The 20,724-nt window shown below is 39.2% G+C and overlaps 4 protein-coding genes across 8 annotated transcripts; 2 read left to right on the forward strand and 2 right to left on the reverse strand.

Annotated features, from left to right (window-relative positions):
- Positions 1-1,431: 1,431 nt before the first annotated feature.
- RB195_004307 (uncharacterized protein) lies at positions 1,432-5,655 on the forward strand (the record flags this gene model as incomplete). Of its 3 annotated transcripts, XM_013448809.2 has the most annotated exons (14): positions 1,432-1,539; positions 1,602-1,721; positions 1,800-1,909; positions 1,970-2,121; positions 2,201-2,284; positions 2,344-2,444; positions 3,951-4,055; positions 4,124-4,224; positions 4,298-4,422; positions 4,477-4,595; positions 4,676-4,801; positions 4,861-4,985; positions 5,138-5,250; positions 5,537-5,655. In XM_013448809.2, 14 exons carry the CDS (start codon positions 1,432-1,434, stop codon positions 5,653-5,655), a joined length of 1,608 nt encoding a protein of 535 aa, XP_013304263.2. The 3 variants fall into 3 exon arrangements, with proteins under 3 accessions (XP_013304263.2, XP_064033355.1, XP_064033357.1); XM_064182089.1 differs by lacking the exons at positions 1,432-1,539; positions 1,602-1,721; positions 1,800-1,909; ... (3 more) ...; positions 3,951-4,055; positions 5,537-5,655 and adding an exon at positions 5,415-5,494 and having other exon boundaries at positions 4,133-4,224; XM_064182088.1 differs by lacking the exons at positions 3,951-4,055; positions 4,124-4,224; positions 4,298-4,422; ... (3 more) ...; positions 5,138-5,250; positions 5,537-5,655 and having other exon boundaries at positions 2,344-2,471.
- Positions 3,442-3,987, forward strand: RB195_004308 (uncharacterized protein; the record flags this gene model as incomplete). Its single annotated transcript, XM_064182090.1, has 1 exon — positions 3,442-3,987. One exon carries the CDS (start codon positions 3,442-3,444, stop codon positions 3,985-3,987), a length of 546 nt encoding a protein of 181 aa, XP_064033356.1.
- A 1,806-nt stretch (positions 5,656-7,461) lies between the features above and the next one.
- Positions 7,462-10,434, reverse strand: RB195_004309 (uncharacterized protein; the record flags this gene model as incomplete). 2 transcript variants are annotated; one of them, XM_064182091.1, is made up of 1 exon in its annotated part: positions 7,462-10,434. In XM_064182091.1, the coding sequence occupies one exon, from the start codon at positions 10,432-10,434 to the stop codon at positions 7,462-7,464; it is 2,973 nt and encodes a 990-aa protein (XP_064033358.1). The 2 variants fall into 2 exon arrangements, with proteins under 2 accessions (XP_064033358.1, XP_064033359.1); XM_064182092.1 differs by having other exon boundaries at positions 7,462-10,362.
- A 1,651-nt stretch (positions 10,435-12,085) lies between these two features.
- Positions 12,086-20,500, reverse strand: RB195_004310 (uncharacterized protein; the record flags this gene model as incomplete). Of its 2 annotated transcripts, none has more annotated exons than XM_064182094.1 (10): positions 12,086-12,235; positions 13,599-13,637; positions 13,873-13,980; positions 14,249-14,347; positions 15,956-16,011; positions 16,073-16,173; positions 16,232-16,279; positions 17,760-18,891; positions 20,356-20,401; positions 20,462-20,500. In XM_064182094.1, 10 exons carry the CDS (start codon positions 20,498-20,500, stop codon positions 12,086-12,088), a joined length of 1,818 nt encoding a protein of 605 aa, XP_064033360.1. The 2 variants fall into 2 exon arrangements, with proteins under 2 accessions (XP_064033360.1, XP_064033361.1); XM_064182093.1 differs by having other exon boundaries at positions 14,249-14,350.
- Between the last annotated feature and the right edge of the window lie 224 nt (positions 20,501-20,724).

Consider the following 20,724-nt stretch of genomic DNA (forward strand, 5'->3'; position numbering starts at 1 on the left):
TTAAAAAGAAATTTTATTAACGAGAAACGTTTTTTTTTTTCTTTTCCGTGATTTTGTAGCTACGTTTCAGTGGAAAATGATACTTAAATTATCTTCTACGATGTAATGGAGGATTTGGTACCCCTCAAATCGTTTTTCAATATCGTTTTTCATTTTGACTGAAAAAAAACCGAATTCCATTTTTATTCTTTCACTTCTTTTTTATTGAAAATCCAAATTAAATTAATTAATTAAATTTAAGGCATTGAAAATAGTGGTCCGTTGTAATCGATGAGTAAAGAACAAAGATTATAGTAATATTACGCAAATGTAATTATATTAGTAGCATTTTATATAATTATATGTGTATTAATTATAACATGAGAGTTGATTTACAGGATATTTCATTAGAGTTCTCTTCTCAATCCTTTCTAGGTAGGCATACAAAGGAATCTTTGGGCTTTCAGCAAAATTTGAGGTAAAAATTTTTTTCTGAAATTCGCTCTAGTTTCAAATTCAGTACCTGTCGTTCTTATTTTAAAACACCATTGGACGTGACGGCAGTAGGATCGAGTGTTGTAGAGTGTGTTTCCTCTTCAAGATCTACAACAACACTAGGATCAGGTTGTATTCTTATGAGAACCTTAGAGGCATCACCCCACGAATCTGAGGTGGTACGAATTTCTGGTGGAGTATTAGTATACGGGATCGGAGAGGGGGTGATTTCGTCCATTTCTTCCTAATTCCCGTAAAAACAGCTCGGAAGATGCGGCGCGTGCACAAGGCTGGCGCGCTCCAATCGAACTCGTTGTGGAAAATAGCGCGTCGGAGCGCTCGAAGCCGTACCTTTCGGGCCGTTTTTTTACGACAATTAGGAAGAAATTGACGGGATCACCTCGTTCTCCATAATCTACGATCCCGTATACGAATACTCCACCTAGAATCCGTACCACCTCAGATTCGTGGGCGGTTGCCTTTAACTACGACGCTCAGAGAGGACCCCAGCAGCCGTGAGGTGCGGTAGCCGATGATAGAGGCAGTGCGTAAGTATCGGTACAATCAAATAAAATGTATCTAGTTTACGGTATCGCCTCGAGAACAACACGAAGGACCGCTGTTCTGGAATTTTGTCCAGCTGGAACTCTGTGTCAGGACAATACACAGCAGACGATAGCAATCAAATAAAAATAAAAGATGAATACGATAGAAATAAAAATAATAGATGAGTAATGTGAAACCACGTGGTTCAACGGTAAATAATGTGCGAATAGATGTAAAGTGCATATCCACGGACTAAACTACACAAATAAAGCTATCTATGTCAACACCACGGATCATTGAGTCGATATAAAAATCAGAGCCATTTTCGGGAAAATCAAAAGCTTTTCTTATCTATTTTAGTGGAAAATTCCCTCATAACTGTGTGCTAATTTTATTTTTATTTATTCCAGGATGAGAACACTCGTTCTCCTTTTTCTGCTTGCTTTGTGCGTAAATGCTGGTTTCTTCGACACCAAATTCGGTAAACATCTGAAGAAACTTGCGAATAAGATCAAGGATGTAGGAGATTCATGGAAATTTTTCTCATTGAATAAATTCTAACAAATAATTACATGATTTAGAGCTTTAACACCACCGCTATGTTAAGAATACGTGAAAAAATCGATAGAATGACGGAAAAAATAAAGAAGAAGCTAACGCTACGTCCTGAGCAAAAAGCGATCCTAGGGGAACTTCTCAAGGTAACGTAAGAATTTTTTTCTTTGCATAGATCTTAGTCTCTGAATTTGTGCATAAATTACATAAATAATTTCATTTAGCGATTAAATCCCTTGAAAACAAACAATTCGCTTGATTTTTCAATTCAACGAGTTAATGAAAGAAGTGGTGTGGGACAATTACTCTATCAGGGTGACATCGCATTAAGAGAGTAAGTGTGAGATTTGGTTAAGTTAATTTAAAGAAATTATTGTCTCGGAGGAAATTTTAGGGAACAATTCGACTCATTCGTAACGGATGAATTCGCTGACGATGACGATGACGACGAAGGACGCGAGAAACGCCAGGCAGCGTTCCGTAATCAGTATTATCCATTGAATATTTGGTCAGAAGGCATTGATTACTACTTCCATTCGAGTTCAAGTTCGTAGTTCTATGAAAAAAAACTCCCCATTCATAACAATTTAATTGTCCTCAAAATCCCTTTGGAAAAAATTTTCAGCTCGTTCGGTGAGAAGTGTATTTAAGAAGGCAGCAGAAGCATGGCAAAAGGATACATGTATTGATTTCCGTGAGAACAGTCGAGGTAGACACGGAGGAGCCAATGGTACACGGATATTTTCCTATTTTTATTGTTTTGTTCAGCTGAACACAGGGTTCGTGTCACCGTACAAACTGGATGTTGGTCTATGATTGGAAGAGATGGTGGTGAACAGGATTTGTCATTAGGAAAAGACTGTGACAATGTAGGATGTTTCTGTAAAAATTTATAATTTTTTTTCTGCGCTGAGGTCTCAAACACAATTATTATTCTATTATATCATCATATCATTCTATTATATTGTATTATTATGTTACACCACATTATATATTACAATATTATTGTATTATTTATTATTTTATTATGGGCGGGTGTGGTGTAGCGGTTAGAGGTTCCGCTTCCTGTACGATCGATCGGAGTTTCGAATCCGCCCTATTGCTCACCAAGCCTTTCATCCCTCCGGGGTCGATAAATTACCAGACGGGGTACCAGACTTGTCTGGGAGGATAAAAATACTGACTTGACACATCGGCTAGCCACCGCAAGTCATTGCATAGGCCAGATACACGTTCTTAAACTTCAAACGATTCTGAATTGAAGTGAACGTGGGGACGCATCCCAAGCGGATCGATTAACGCCAGAAACTTTATCCTTAACTTTTATTATTTTATATTATTATTACATAAGAGCGGATGTAGTGTAGCGGTTAGAGGATCCGCTTTCTGCACAATCGATCGAAGGTTCGAAACCGCCCTGGGGACAACCAAGCCTTTCATTTCACCGGGGGTACCGATAAATTCGTACCAGACCTTTAGTTGAAGTGAACGTGGGGGCGTATCCCAAGGGGATTGATTGACGCCAGACACTTTACACTTTTACTCTTTATTATTACACAATTCCAGATTTATCCTTTTGTTATATATTATTTATTTATTTATTATTCGTTATTTTATATTATTGTCTCTGTTATTCTTCAAGTACTATCTTACTCTATTATTTTTTTTATTGCTATATTACATTATATTAAATATATTATTATATCATTATATCATATTTTATTATTTTACCATTATACTATATTACATTATATTATATATTATTATTTTTTTATGCAATTCCGGGTCTATTCTTCTGCCATATTATAGTTTCTATTTTTCTATAATACTATTGCTTTATATTGTATTATTATATTACATCGTATAATGTTAACTACTATATCATCGTATATATTATTATTATTATTATTATTATTATTATTATTATTATTATTGTTATTATTATTATTATTATTATTATTATTATTATTATTATTATTATTATTATTATTATTATTATTATTATTATTATTATTATTATTATTATTATTATTATTATTATTATTATTATTATTATTATTATTATTATTATTATTATTATTATTATTATTATTATTATTATTATTATTATTATTATTATTATTATTATTATTATTATTATTATTATTATTATTATTATTATTATTATTATTATTATTATTATTATTATTATTATTATTATTATTATTATTATTATTATTATTATTATTATTATTATTATTATTATTATTATTATTATTATTATTATTATTATTATTATTATTATTATTATTATTATTATTATTATTATTATTATTATTATTATTATTATTATTATTATTATTATTATTATTATTATTATTATTACACCATTCCAGATCGGCACAGCCGCACACGAGATTGGTCACGCTATAGGCCTGCTCCATACTCACTCCAGACACGATCGCGACAATTACGTCACACTGAACACACACAATATCCAGGTTACTAAGGGACTAAGGTTTCTGTTGTATTCAAGAAGCGCCAAAATATTTTCAAAAAAAAATTTCAGCCAGGATGGATGAGTGAATTCGCAAAACAATCTCGTGCTAGAAATGAAAATTACGGAATGCCGTACGATTACGGAAGTGTAATGCATTATCCGCCATACGGGTTAGAAAAATTCGAATAATTTGAAAAAAAATTGCGCTGTTATCCCGTAAAATAAGATCTTACTTGGTTGCAGACCTCCATCGATAAACGGACAACCTACGATGATTCCACATGATCCGGCATACATGGAATCGCTTGGATCACCGCTTATATCCTTCCTTGAGCTGCTCATAGTTAACAAACATTACGGTTGCACAAGTACGTCAGAATCTGAAGCAAATTAGCCGGAAAACGATAGTGATCGTGATTTAGAGATTTGTGAATCCGCACGTTCATCCGCAAATTGTCAAATGGGCGGATTCCCACATCCTCGAGATTGTTCCAAATGTGTTTGCCCTAGTGGTTACGGTGGCCGACTATGTAATGAGAGGGTAAGTTCCAGTTTCTTTCGTTCCATTTCGTTCACTTCCTCTTTTCCAGCATAGGCTAAGTCAAGTATCGTTAATTTCAGCCGTCAGGATGTGGAAAAGTGGTCGAAGCGTCCTCCTCTCCTCAAACTATTGTCGTCGAAGCCGGGGATCGTAGAGCAGGGCAGCGATTCAGAGAAGACATGACTATATGTAACTACTGGATTAAGGTCCTCAATAATTTATTTCCTAAAAAAAAGATGGAAATCCTTGAAAAAATGAATTTTAGGCACCAGAAGGATCAAAGATAGAAGTGAAGATCACTGAAATGCCGAATGGTCTCGCAACACACGGATGCCAAGCTTGGGGAGTTGAAATCAAGACTCACTCAGATCCGCGTTTTACTGGCTACAGGTACCGTATATTCATATTTTTTAGACATATTTATATTTTTTGGTTTAGATTTTCTTTTTTCACAAATTTTTTCACATTCGGAGCAGTAAATTGACGTAAACTGCTTCCTTATCCTAACAAATGTGATGATATCTTATCTCGGGACCATCCAGGTTCTGCGCTGAAGAGGATGTTGGAGTTACAATGGTGTCAAAAACGAATATCGTGCCGGTTGTTATCTACAACAGATACTACATAACCCAAGTTAAAATCGAATACCGTATCGGTACGTTTTTCTCCACGAAATTTTGAAGAAATCAGGATTCGGTAAGTAGTCAGGATCGACCCCGGGAAATACCACAAATAAATCAGATTTACATCGCACCTCCACTTTTCTTTTTTTTTAAATTTTTTTCAATTTCTCACCTCATAATAAAAAAAATACTTTAGTTTCTGGAAATAGACCACAGCCTCCGCCTTCAGCACCTCAAGGATCCAGATGTGAAGACAAACCAGAGTACGAACTCTAAAAATATTACTTATTTGAACGATAACATATTTCTTCTATTCAGATGTTCTGCTCTTCTGCGAACCAGGAATTTCTGCAGGAGTAACATCTTCAAGTTATCCCTTAAACGAGCAATTTGTCCGAAATTATGCGGATTCTGCTGAATTCACCAAGTGTTTATAGAGAAATCCTGGGTACAATGATATTTGTAGTCTTATTTCAATAAGTTGGATCTTTCTGCTTCTGGTATTAACAACAAACACCCATGGTGTATCAAGTGGTTTCATTTTCAAACATCTTCGCGGGACCCTTCATCAACAAGTAATCGTCCATCGCCATTTCCTTCCCCTCCCTTCTCAAAGTTCGACTATCGTTATTTGCTTTTCATCTATCCATACATTTTTTTCATTGTTTCTCGACCATGAACTGAGAGACCAAATAAATAAATAAAATTGGATCAAATAAAGATTTCAGCAAAATTCGCAAGAAGTCGGACATAGTAGTGGATGCAAATTTTCAAATAAACAAATGATTCTAGACAAGAAATTTGTTTTAATAAAAAATGTAGAGATGTAGTAGGGGAATAACAGCAATTTTCATTAATTTTTTAATGTCGAGAGACACTCGATCGTTCAGAAAAAACTCAGGACTTGATTAGTGTTAAAATAACTAGAATCTTTCTGGAAGTAGATAAAATTAATTAATAATCTTACATAAGGCTCTAATCGTTTTAAATGTGAAACTTCTGACTGGATACGACCGTATCGAGGGATTTTAGCCAGCAAAACTTCAACGCTCGCCTGCTGGACACGTAATGAAAAATCGGCGCATGGCTGCAAAATTTCCAGTTGGTTATATCCAGCACTGTAGCGGGGTTGTCAACTAACAAATTTTCCGTTATCATCATTTTTCTTACAATAAAAAGAATTTATGTGGTTTCGAGAGATAAGTTATAGTCATTACATCGTTTCGTTGGGGCGGGTGTAGCGCCTTCGGTTAGAGGTTCCGCTGTCTACATGATAGATCGGAGGTTCGAATCCGCCCTAGTGCTCGTCAAGCCCTTCATCTCTTCGGGGTCGATAAATTGGTACAAGACCTATCCGGGAGGATAAAACTATTGACTTGACACATCGGCCGCCACCGCAAGTCATTGTATAGGCCAGTTACACGTTCGTGAACCTCAAACGATTCTAAATTGAAGTATGAACACATAGGCGCAGAGTCAAGCGGATTGATTAACGCCAGACACTTTATTCTTTATGGTTTTTAATATCACAGTAGTTATCTGTGCACTATTTCCGAGGAATAAGGGATCAAGTGTGCTGGAATGATCGATCCGTTCAGGAGATAGGCCAATCTGATCGACTCCATTTCAGTAACGCAAACATTTCAGCGTTTATGCTATGCGCTTATGCGCTTATTTTTCCCCTATAGGTTAAGTGTCGTAGGATAATCGTTGCTATAAGTCAATGTCTTTTATCATCTGGACAAGTCCACTTCCGATTTCCGATCAACCTTTGCTGGTGGAATGAAGGACCTGATGGGGCCTACTGCGATAAACTCACTAAAGCGGATTTCACGCAATAGGTAACGGTTTCGACTGCAACCATTCTCCGGCTCCAATCGATAATTTAATAAAATGAAATTCAAACGGAAGGTCTCTAATTCGATCTCGAACTTGATTAGGATCAATTAGCTCTACAATAATTAGCTAGATTGTCGAAATCCTCTTGTCAAGAGTTAAGCAAATTTCCAACAGTTACCAACAGAGAGGGAGAAGGACTAGTAAGAGATATTTTTAAATTTTTGTTTTTATTTTGTTTCACTTTTTTATTTTTGTTATCACTATATAAATATTATTATATACTGTATTATTATTATTACTACTATACTTACTTAGTTATATTATTATTACTATATACTATATTATTATATTATATTATAAGCAAATTATTAGCAAATTATATATACTTCTTCTTCTTCTTCTTCCTAGCGTTTGTCCCGCGTTGTTGCAGGGTCCGCTTTTCTGCTTCTTGTCTTCCATTTGGTTCTATCCATTGCATCAGCCGTACACAAACGTGCATCTATCATATCCAGCTTCACACGGTCTAACCAGCGAATCTTTGGCCTCCCGCGCGGCCTCACTCCTGAAACGTCGAGCTTCAGAGCGGTTTTGGCAACAGAATCTTCCTCCCGCCGCAATACGTGACCAAACCATCTCAGTCGCGCCTCCTTCATCTTCTCAGTTATCGGGACGACACCGAAGATGGAGCGCACAGTGTCGTTGGATACTTTCTCTTTTAGCGTCACACCTATCGTCCACCTCAACATCCGCATCTCCATAGCGTGCAGCACTCTTTCCAAGGCTTTCGTTGTCGGCCAGCACTCGCATCCGTAAAGGGCAACAGGACGCACAACCGTCCTGTAGATCTTCGACTTCAGTCGAACAGGGACTTTCTTGTCGCACAGTACCCCTGTTGCCATTTTCCATTTCATCCATGCAGCATTAACACGACCTTCTTGATCAATGTCGCCTGTGGAAGTCACTTTGGATCCAAGGTACTTGAAGCAGTTCACCTTGTTTAATTCGGTGCCATCAACACGAATTGAACCATCCTCTATCCTTGGTCCGCACTCCATGTACTCAGTTTTTGATGTGTTGAGGCGCAATCCATATTGCTGCAGCTGATCCTTCCAAGACTGCACTTGTTTCTGAAGATCATCTCGAGACTCCGACGCGAGCATGACATCGTCGGCAAAGAGTAGAGTCCACGGATGCTGCTTCTGGATTTCCTTCGTTATCGTGTCCATGCACAGTATGAACAGCAGAGGTGAGAGGGATGAACCCTGATGAACCCCTACTCGTACAGGGAATGGCCTGCTTGTTCCAACAGCACATCGTACAACGCTGGTAGGCTTCGCATAAAGCAGCTTCGTCCATCTCACATATTCTTCTGGTACTCTATGCGACCTCATGGACATCCATAACAGCTCATGTGGGACACGGTCGAAAGCTTTCTCGAGATCGAGAAAAGCAAGATGCACACTGCGGTTCTTCTCTCGATGTTTCTCCAGGAGGATTCGGACAGCATGGATAGCATCTATAGTGCTGCAGTCCTTCACAAAACCGCACTGGTTGAGTGAAACGCTAACAATTTTCCTCAGACGAGCTTCCAGGACACGCTCAAAAATCTTCATCGTATGGCAGAGCAGTCGTATAGGCCTGTACGAGGTGCAGTCAGCAATGTCTCCTTTCCCTTTCCAGACAGGCACGGTCACGGAAGTTTGCCAAACGTCTGGAGTCCGTCCTTCTGCAACGATCTTGTTAAATAGAGTTGCGAGCCACATGGACCCTCGATCTCCTAGCAGCTTCCAGATATCAACAGGTATGTCATCAGGACCGGTTGCCTTGTTCGACTTCATTTTTGCGAGGGCAGCACTGACTTCGACGGCAGTAATTGGTAGAACAGGACCCTCGACGCTGGGAACGGTTGGGATGGGAAGATGACAGAACTCTTCGTTACACAAGTGATTGTAGTACTCTCGCCACCTCTCCAGGATCTGACCAGAGCGGCGCAGAACGGCTCCATCAGCTCCCTTAACGATCTTGGTGTGCTCCATATCCAACGTTGAGCGATGACGTGCTCTGACTAAACGATACACTGCCCGCTCGCCTTCTCTGGTATCAAGCATGTCGTACACAGCCTTGTAGCGGTCCGACTTCGCATTGGAGACTGCCTTCTTAACCTCCCTCTTCGCCGCTAGATAAGCACCCCGATCTTCAGGCTGACGCGTCCTCCACCAGAGCTTATACTTGGACTTCTTCTCACGAATTGCCGCCTGAACTTCCTCGTTCCAAAACCACGTAGCCTTTTGTACCTTTGGCTTACCTAGAGTCGTCTTTCCCAGAGTGTTTTCCGCGGTCAAGCGTATAACGCTGGAAGTAGACAACCACATTTCCTCCACACTACGAGTAGGGTGGGGAAGTGTAGATGGAGCCACGGACGCGAAAAATACCTCCTTTCGATCCTTCAGATTCCACCATTTGATGCGCTGTGTTTCAGTCCTTGGATGTCTCTTCCTTGGACGGGAGATTTTCAAGTCCATAACGAGCAGATGGTGTTGGGCAGCGACATGATCTGTAGGGATGACTTTTGAATCCTGCAGAAGTCGGCGATCTCGTCGGCGTAACATCCAGAAATCTATTTGTGTTTCACGACCGCCGCTGGTGTACGTGATCAAATGCGACTTTCTTTTCCGATACTGCGTGTTAGCAATGATCAAGTCACTTGCAACAGCATACTCCAGGATTCGCAACCCGTCGTCGTTACGAGCTCCATAGCCGTATCCACCATGACAACTCTCGAATCCGTCTTTCCGGGAACCGACATGTCCGTTGAAGTCTCCTCCGATTAAAAGTACTTCTTCGCTTTCCAGGGATTGGACGTACTGCTCCAGATCTTCCCAAAAGCACGCCTTCTCTTCTTCACTACAGCCCATCTGTGGCGCATAAGCAGAGACGACTCGCAATTCCACTTCTCCTGTATCTACTTTTACAGCCATCAAGCGATCCGATAGTCGATCCACCGCTGTGACGCTATTTCTAAACGACTCGTTCAATATAATACCAACGCCGTTGCGATTTGATGTGCCGTGGTAGATCAGCTTGTAGCCATCGCCTAATTCCCTTGCCTTGGAGCCTTTCCAGCGAGTCTCCTGTACACAACATATGTCAACACGGCGTTTTCTGAGACTGTCTGCCAGTTCACGACTTCTTCCAGTAAGCGTCCCAACGTTAAGTGTTGCTAAGCGCACTGGATGTTGCTGGCGATTGCGATTGCGGACTAACTTCTTTGGCCGGCTTCGTCCTCTAGTCGGTAGCCCTCGCATATTTGCCACATTGCCCGGGCGAGGACAATGCGCGTCGCTTCTGGGGTACGCCCTAGCTTCTGAAGAACACATAGTAGACATTAGCAGTATGACGCGACGGGGGTGTTGTCCTCGGTCGGCTTGTCGCACTAGCAAGCTAGCAGCCTGGCACCGGAATCGTCGTACTACCTCCTCACTTAGCTAGCCTGTAGCCTTGGCCCAAGGACCGGGCTACTAGCCGGACACCTTTGTGGCATGGTTGAACCTGCCGAGACGAAGTCTCGCCACCATAGCTGCCCGACGGCCAGGGCCACCGTTGCGCCGCTTTGAGGCGTGAGGTAGGATTTGCAGCAGAGCAAATTATATATACTATATTATTATATTATATTATATTAAAAAATTTAAAAAAGTATAACAAGATATTTTTATTTTTGTACTGAACTACCACCTTTGATATAATCGATATAATTATTGTCCTATTTTTTTAATTGGAGAAAAAAAAAACGAAAAAATAAGACGTAGAATCTGATTTCTTCTCCAAAAAAATCACTAGCATTACATTTTTCTTAGATACTAGTCGGGTAGCATATATATTTGACGGAATTTTTATTGTAACTATTTTGTCAGAGGGACTATTATACTGTACTATAGCTCTAAACACATATGAATCAATGGATAAGCTGAAAAAATAAAAACAACGGACGAGTGTCGCGTGTGTGTGGCAATATTTGTTTTAAAATTGGAATAAAGTACCGTATGCTAATGCATTGGGCACTGTTCAAATATTCATAATGTGCACATATAATAAACATAACCTTCACGTTGTCTAATGTGTCTAGAATAAAAATCGAGCGATTTCTGTTCAGAAAAGTGATTTTCCAGTCTAGCTCTTTATTTAAGCCCATTTAATTTTTGTTTCAACATTATTGGTGTCTTCAGCAGTGACTCCAAGGCCTGCTAATTTCCTCTTTTTCAAGAGTTAAAGCTAGTAAATGAAAGCCTTAAGGCACATGACACAACGATATTCCAGAAGCACTTTGACTCCTATTTTTCTCACACGATAACACCGATTTTGCTTTACTGTTTTGACCCGTTGAAGGCAATGGATGGAAAAGTGCGCAACATTGATCAATTCGTTAGGAATGCACTTCTACTTCAATTCAGAATTTTTTTTTTTGATTTATGGGTTGCATTTTTCTTTCGTTTGAGACTTTTTGAATACAATGATTTTCAGAAGCTAAATGATGTCAGTGTTTTTATTCTCCCAGAAAAGCCTGGCACCAATACATCGAATCTGGAAGGATAAAAGCATTAGTTGGCTCAGGAGAGGTTTCAAACCATCAACTGTATTGTCGCTACCAAACCGTTGAAGCAATGAGCCTGAGGTATGAAGTGAAATTGGGAAATATTTTTGAGGAATACTTCAGCGAGTAAAGAAGAAAACGTGTAAGGCATTCAATTTCTTGTTCCATTATTGCATTTCCAGCGGAATTCACTCAATTATGGATATGTTTTGTAATGGATACACTTTCGAAAAAAATAGTTTATTCGACGGTTTGTTCATCTTAAAACATAGCAATTAACGGAATCCTATTAATGTCTCTGAAAGATTCGCTAATAAACGTATACTTGCATTACAGAAGGTACTACTGTTAGTCAAAATCATCGTTCACTGAATATGTGATGTTTTGGATTAAAAAGACAATGATTATTACTTTTTAAAGAACAATGAGTTAAATGATTATTATTTCTTCGTTTCTTTCACTGCGATTGGCTCGTATGAAGATTGAGTCTTCATCTCAACAATATCGTTGAATGTAGGAGATTTAGGTAATGGCAAACGTTCTTTTGAACCCGATTTTTTTCCTCCATGGCCTGGTTTGAATACGCTTTCCTAGAAGAGAAATTAAAAAATTCCGCTTTAGAGCAGAATTTCAGCGAATTTCTCAAAAAAGTGTCCGACAAATGGTGTACGTCTTCGTGACCTTCCTTATCCGTAAAGCCGGAGCTTAATTCTTTTGGAATGAATTTGACCTTTGAGTCAGAGTGGGCAAGAGTCGTGTCCTTATCAACAGCATATCTCCCTCCCCATTGTTTCAGTTTGTTTTTCTTAATCTCAGACACTCAGGAAGTCGAGGAAGAGCAATTCTGATGAGTTTGCCGCAATGCCTCAGATTTTTTGAGACCTTCTATTTATTTACTATAGAAGAGCTAGAGTGATTAAATAAGTTGTATTGAAGGCACGAATGATTAGCAAAAAAATTTAACGGCATTAGGTCCTAGTTTAGTTAGAAACATTAATAGCGCATCACCAAAATTAAATTAAACTCCTACAAAAAGAACCAAAAATATTAATTCTTTTCTATTTTTCCTCTTATTTAGTCGTATAATAGTTTTAACCTTAGAGCTGTTTAAAAGCATCACCCCACGAATCTGAGGTGGTACGAATTTCAGATGGAGTATTCGTATACGGTATAGTAGATCATGGAGAGGGGAGTGATTACGTCCATTTCTTCCTAACTGCAGTAAAAAACGGCTCGGAAGATGCGGCGCGTGCACAAGGCTAGAGCGCTCCAATCGAACTCGTTGTAGAAAATAGCGCTCAGGAACGCTCGAAGCCGTATCTTCCAGGCCGTTTTTTACGGTAATTAGGAAGAAATGGACGGGATCACCCCCTCTCCATAATCTACTATCCCGTATACGGATACTCCACCTGAAATCCATACCACCTCAGATTCGTGAGGTGATCCCTTTATGCAGACTTAGCAGCGGTCGAATTTCCAATTTGCTTTTGATGAGATTACTGTAACGTTGTATTGTATATACATTTTTGTATCTAACCCTCTTTTTGTGTTCCTTGAAGTTTTCTCAATGTAATCTGCCTGAGAGTGTGCAAAGCGTCTCTTAGCCGAATATCTGCAGATCATCTCTTCTGGATGATCAACGGTTTTCAAGCACAGCTGCGAAACGTGCATCCATTTTATCTCCAAGTCCAACTGCTACGGATTTGTTTTTAAATGCGCTAATTTGGATATGGATTTTTTTAAATGCACTTCAATTTTTAAGGTGTTTTTAACCTATCGCTGTTCTATGAGTACTAGCACAACACACAAAAAAGTGCGCAGCGTTTTACACAACGCTCATATCACCTTCCGAAGTTTTGTGCTGAACTGCACTGAGGATCAGTGATGAGATAAGAAAACGCGCATAAATTCCTCATAGATATTTTTTTCAAAACTTGATTGTAGATCACTCACAGCGCTTTCTTTTGACTTCTCCAACGTTCTTTGGGATAGCTGAAATAGCGAAAATTACTTGAAATACGACAAAAATCCCGTTCCTCAGAACAGTCCTAGAAATAGTTGCTTGCTTTTAATTAATTCGGAAAATTAATTAATTGTCGACTTAAGAAAAAATGGTTCCACTCATTAAAAATTCTTCATATTATTTCATACTATATTACTGTGTTGTTATTACTGTTATTATTTATATTTTTCATTATATTTTGTCGAAAATGGAAGAAAAACTTACCCCTTCGAGTTTTTCTATTTCAGTACCAATTAAGACAATTGAGTTTTGACTTGGGTCAAACTTCAGATTCCTTATACTGACGGATTTTTCCTGGTCCAGCACATGCTTCTGGAGATATACAAAAATATTGGAGCTGTAACGTTTTGGCTCTGCCCTATGTAAAAATAATATATTCATGAGTAATGAGTAATATTTGATTCGAATCCATAGCGTATTTTTCGGTCCACGCAAGAGCCATATCCAGGCATAAGCTGACTTGAAGTAGACTACTTGAGGATTGTTTTTTTTTTTGCGCAGCGAACAACAAGTACATCCAGAAGGTCTTAGAAAGAGTAGCTTTTGCCTTTTTTTTTCTTCAAAAAAAACATTCACTTACAACATCTCCTTTCAAATCTGCTTGAAGCACAAGCGGTCCTTTCTTTTTGAATTCCTTCATATTCAACTTTGCAGCCTGCATTTGTCGTGGTCTTTTTCTCTGCTAAATGATTTTTTTATGGATTTCCCAATAAATTTAACCAGAGCTTGTGCATTAAAAAAAGTATCATGAACTCGGAGACCCTCATCCTTAAAGAATAAATGCTCGATATTATTGCAGTACGCGCCGAGTCCGCTCAATTGAATACCTTTATGACTGCCAGATTAAGAACGATGGGTCAGTTTCAATTTCAAACCACTCTCTGTGAGGTTACTGGGAAAATTTTGGCTTTTGCACAGTGCTTCCTTTAATTGTCTTCTCTTTTGAAAGCAGATTTAAGTAACATTTGAACGGGAACAGCAAGCGAACAGCAAGTTGCATTTTTGCCACTAATAAAGAGGATTCAAGACGTAGTCTTAAAGGCATCACCCCACGAATCTGAGGTGGTGCAGATTTCAGGTATTCGTATACGGGATGGAAGACTAAGGAGAGTGATTCTGTCCATTTCTTCCTAATTGCCGTAAAAAACGGCCCGGAAGATGCCGCGCCGCACAAGGCTGGTGCGCTCCAGTCGAACTCCCTGTAGAAAATAGTGCAGCAAAACGCCTGAGGCCGTGTCTTCCGGGACGTTTTTTACGGCAATTAGGAAGAAATGGACGGAATCACCCCCCTCTCCATAGTCTCCCATCCCGTATACGAATACTCCACCTGAAATCCGTACCATCTCAGATTCGTGGAGTGATGCCTTTAAATATCACTAGAAAAACAAAGAAATTGCTCTCGGTCTTGCTCACAGTTCCTGGACTCCCGTATTGGGAGCACCCAAACCATCAGTTTACTCGACGAAAAAACTTTTTTAATCCTCGTATTGAGGAACGAAAGTGGTCAAAATGGAAATTACTGGGAAAATTAACCGAGAAATCAACTCTTCAAAGCGTCGCAAGTAACGGAATCTTCTTTTTTTTGTTGGTGCTCTTGATAATAAGGATTCGGTGAATAAGCTGAGTTTTTTGTGCTCCTGATCGGATCCTGATTGCTAGGGGAGTTTGACATTTTCGCAGCTCATTCCTGCATCCTGATTCCTGATTGGAGCGCGCCAGCCTTGTGCACGCGTTGCATCTTCCGGACCGTTTTTTTTACGTCAATTAGGAAGAAATGGACGGATCACCCTCCTCTCCCCAATCTACGACTCCGTATAGGAACTCTCCACCTGAAATCACCACAGATTCGTGGAGTGATGCCTTTAAATAGGGAGAGTTCCTGCGTAATAGAGAGCCATCCCTTTTTGCGATTCATATCGAGCTCTTGGAATGGATCCAAAACGTAATCCACTGGGTCATTATCATACCGTGGTTTATTGAAAGTTGTACTTGGTTAATAGCACATTATTTTCTGTCATTTTACAACTGTACTACCGGTATCCATAGGACATGCAGTAAAAGCTGAGGTGGTGATTCCAAGATTTCGATATGCACTCCAAAGGCAACAAGAAAAGAGTACCCGTAGCCAAGTTGCAAATTTGAGTTTATGGATGCTTTGAGTTACGTAGACTCCAGATATCGCAACCACTCTACAAAGCACTACTCTTTATGATGATAAATTACAGAAATATCATCTCAACCTAATTCTAGAGCTGAATAATAAAAGAAAACTCCGTATAGACATTACCTTTCTTTTGAGTTTTTTGGCTCTTCTCTCTTTTCTCTCTGCTTCTTCTTGCATCCCTATGAGCATGAGCATAATCCGGATAGCATTTATCTGTATTTCTACTCCATTAGAACTTACTCATTTTTTTCTTATTCTTTTCTGCTCGACGATGATCGTAGTAGACATAACCGAGGACTCCTACGACCAACAAAGCAGCAAGTACCCATAGAAGAATAATTCTGTAGTTCTTATGAAGCATAGTAGGTACTTCACTAATGGAATTCTAATGCGACTTACAAGGTGTAGTCATCTCGTTTTCGTTTTCTTCTCTTTCCTGTTACTGCCCTAGATTATCAGTAGTTTTTCAGCTATGAAATCATAATAGTAAACATAAAGTAAACAAAACAGACGAATATAAAATTCATTGACGAGGAGTCCGTAAGATTGTGAAATAAGACGGAAAGCATTTTTTTTTACACTAATCAGTTTTTGAGGTTATTCCATGCTCAAATTTTAATTCAAACAGTAATCAGGTAGTAATGAGGCCACTCAAACCCTAAATGGGGAAAAGTAGTGGTCATTGCGCAAGGAGGTTCGCACCTAGAATTTCTTCAAAAACCTGTAATTCCTACCTGTTCTACCTAATAGAAGAGTAGCGGCGTCTACCGGACGCGTGAAACTTTTAGAAACTCCCCTACTCTATATGTCCAAAGATTTATGTATAATGGCGATTACGCCGTCAGTCCACAATTAACAGACTCTGATCGACAAAAGACAACTCTTATATATCCCCTTAAAGAGGAAAAAAAGCGAGCGCAACACTTCCGAAACCAACAAAGAATTCGAGGATGTCGCCGTGTCTCACTGGATGATCTTTCGCTGGTTCAGCTGCCGGAGAAGATGTCGTTGAGGGACTCAGTGGCGCTCTTATTTCCTGAAGCTCTAACTTACTTTTTTCTCTTAGTAACTTAAGTTTACATGTCATAGATCCACTAAGACTAATGCTTAAGCCTTAGGGCCCCGACTGATTTGATTATTTACTCCGAGAAATAAGGACGCCACTGAGTGGCTCCCCCAACGACACTTTACTCCAGCTGCTTCGCTACAGGAGATACTAAACTCGACGAAACAAGAGTGATCTGGTAGATCAACGCCTGTCAAAGAAAAAGGACGATTTGTTCCGAGTTCTTTCCGACAACCAATACGGTGGGGGCATTGCACGATAGACCAGGTGTCTCCGTTAGAAAAGTGATTTTTTCTGGACATCGAGACCGTTTTCAAATCTTTGTTGAGGCCGTATTTTTAACGCATTTCGTGTTGATTGAACACTAGGAAAGAAAACACACTAGGAAACACTTGCCTAGTTGATGACATGAAACACCGGACAACTGCTGGAGTTCGGGCACCAGCTGAATGCTCATCGTAGGAATTGGATTGAAACAATGGAAATGGAACAACAATGGAGAGAGGCAGGCCCGTCGTGTTCAAAATTTTGCCATCGATGATATCATGCGGAGAAGAAACCATCAGTGTTCTGTTGAAAAGGAAAAAGCAGTACGACACTTCAACATGTTGTCAACCTTGTACCGTAGCTAGCTGCAGCCTTTGCAATTATTGTGATGAGTAGAAATTCCGTATGTATGGAGATATAGCGCCTATAGCAACAGCAAGATCAGAAGATAATCCCCAGTTCTCAATACTGCCAGTGGAGTGGCTATCGGCGAAGCAACCCTATCCTTTGAAATTATTAAAAACATAAATTAAATTTTAAAAAAAAAACCAATTAAATTAAAGAAAAACATCTACTGCTCGTAAAAATACTTACTCATTTGGTTGAATAATTCCTGTCTCGTTTATTTCGATCGTAATGTTCACTATTGTAGTTGTTTTTGGCGTAGTAGTTGGTATCACAAGAGTAGTGGTTGTCGGTCTTTCCGTGGTGGTAGTAGTAGTAGTAGTTGTTGTTGTTGTTGTGGTACTAGTAGTAGGTGTTGTAGTAGTAGTAGTAGGCGTAGTAGTTGTGCGTCTAGTAGTACTGAGAGTCGTAGTGGTGGAGGTCGTTTTGCTAGTGGTTGTACTAGCAGTGGTAGTTTCCTCTTCAGTAGTACTCTCTGTTGTGGTTGATGAAGAAGTAGAGGTGGATGTGGATGTAGACGTAGAAGTGGACGTAGACGTAGATGTGGAAGTAGTTGTCGTTGTTGTAGTTGGTGTTGTCGTTGTTGTTGTCGTTGGTGTCGTCGTCGTTGTTGTCGTTGGTGTTGTCGTTGTTGTTGTCGTTGGTGTTGTCGTTGTTGTCGTTGGTGTTGTCGTTGGTGTTGTCGTTGTTGTCGTTGTTGTCGTTGGTGTCGTTGGTGTTGTCGTTGTTGTCGTTGCTGGTGTTGTCGTTGTTGTTGTAGAAGTCGTTGTACTAGTGGTAGTGGTAGTAGGAGTAGTTATAGAAATGGAAGTAGTTGTAGCAGAAGAAGTAGTAGTAGGAATAGTAGAAATAATAGTAGTGGTTCTTGTTCTTCTAGTTCTCGTCGTCCGAGTTCTATTTCGATATGGTGGAGTTCTGCGAGAAGGCCGGGAAACGGTAGACTTCTTACTAGGTTTGGCTTTAGTCGTAGATGACATCGTAACAACTCCGGAAGTAGGCGGCGATGACTCAAAACTGACTGTTGACTTACTAGTCACGGCTGTTGGCACAGTAAAAGCTGTGCGATGCCTACTGCTTTCGGTAACAGAAGTTCTGGATGTTGATCTTCTGTTTTTTGATGTTCTAGTAGGTCTGGTTCTCCTCGTGAGTCTACTTCTCCACTGATTTCTTTCGTTTGCGAAGAATATTAATCCATCACCTAGATCTATTCTTCTGGAAGAGTAAGGATTTTCCAAGGTAGAAATGCTCTGCAACAGTTTCTGGGGTTTCAGACCATCAGCGCTTATGTGGTTTCCACTCTTCCGCAACTGTTCGTCATTTCCTAAAATACAAAATCAGTACCTAAAAATGGAATTTTTGTTGTTCAAAAACTAAGAAAATAAGGAATCCCAATTAGTTTCTGCTCCATCTCTACAGCGCTTGCTGTCTTTACATAAATAGTATTTCACTGAGTTTCATATCTACGTTTTTACTAACGTATTACTTTAATTCTCGTTCGTTTCTTGTTTGTCTATAATAATATTATATACTATATATAAATATAATAATACAAATATATATACTATAATACAATAATAATATAATAATAAAAATAATTTATAATAATAAAAATATATATAAAATAATACAAATATATAAACTCCATTCCACGTTCTCTTTTAGAAATATTACTAATTTTATGGGCAAAACAAAAGAATAGGTTTGTTTTGGGCATCTATCATGCGAACTCCACAGCTAAAAGCAAAAAACTGGCGACTTTGAGATCCTTGCGCGAATTTATCTCATGAACGATGCAATCTATTACGCGATAAAAGGCGGGCAAGTGCATTATCTTCCAACGTCCTCAGAACAACTCACTAAGACCAAAAGTTAGCTCCTCCGGGCCTAAATCAGCAGACGCTTTGCAGATTGTCCTCATTCCACTGCCGTAATAAATTGTATGGTAGGAGAGACAGGATCACATAAGCCTATTTCACACGTCTTTACTGCCTTATTAGATGGATTTAGGCCTGTTCATGCTCGTAGTCGTGAACTGCCCTCCCGCCCCTATCCATTTGTGGAAGGATATCAACATCATAAATCTCGTGATACGCTGCCTTTAAAGAAGGATAGAGTGATTGTGCCAGTGATTGACCTTTGTATGGGAAGGCGGCCAAGCCTTCGACTTAATTCCAGAATCATTTGAGGTTTATGAACGTGGATGCAGACTATACAATGACTTGGGGAGCACGCCCCTGATGTTTTTGTCCTCCCACACAAGTTTGGTAGCAATTTACCCAGAGGACCCCAGAGAGATGAAAGGTCTGGTAGGTACAAGTGCGGTTTCGAACCAACGATCGTGGAGTCACAGCCGAACCTCGACTGAAACGAACTTCGCCGAATGGACAGCCAAACAAAAGTGATATCCGTGGATATCTCATATCAACGACTCGAGGACTTGTGAGAATATGTGGCCAAAATTTTTCACTGGTCGTAAACCAGAATTAGGCTGAATGATGCCGCAATTTATATTTGTCGTAACAATTTTTTGTTAGATTTTTATATATAGATTTTTGTATAGATGACATTCGAGTATGTCACTGTGCCAAAGAATTAAGCGAATTTTGAGAGAAACCTGCTGTCTGATAGGGCAAGTAAATTTTTCCATAAGAGAAGGAAGTTCTTTTTTTCTTGTGGGCAATGAAGTACCGTAATCGGTGATGACAGAGGTGTAGTCACCATAGGATGTGCTTGAGGATGACCTTTTTTAAATTTTTATTTCTGACTCTGATAGTTTACGACTCACCTGTAAAAGGTGATTTGACTGTGTTACACATTACAAGTAGGATTATCTGTAATGGAAAATGATAAGAAAACTAACGGTAAGATCAGATCAGTAATTGAAGACGTACTATGGTTTCCAGTACATTCTTAGATGTGCTGTTGCTCATCACGTACTGCTATCCCGTACATATTATAAATGAAACTACTTCAATGCTTGTTTTGATTCAAAATAAAACACACAAACCAAAACAATCGTTAAAAACAACCTTTTTTGTACTGCAGAAAAATCCACACTTTAGCAATTTTGCATTTTTAGGTAGAAAAGCTAATAAGCGGTTGAGAGAAACCAATTAGTGGAGAAATCTAAGAACTTCCTCTTCGAGTAAACATA

The sequence above is a fragment of the Necator americanus genome, chromosome I (assembly GCF_031761385.1).
Source record: "Necator americanus strain Aroian chromosome I, whole genome shotgun sequence".
NCBI classification, from domain to species: domain Eukaryota; kingdom Metazoa; phylum Nematoda; class Chromadorea; order Rhabditida; family Ancylostomatidae; genus Necator; species Necator americanus.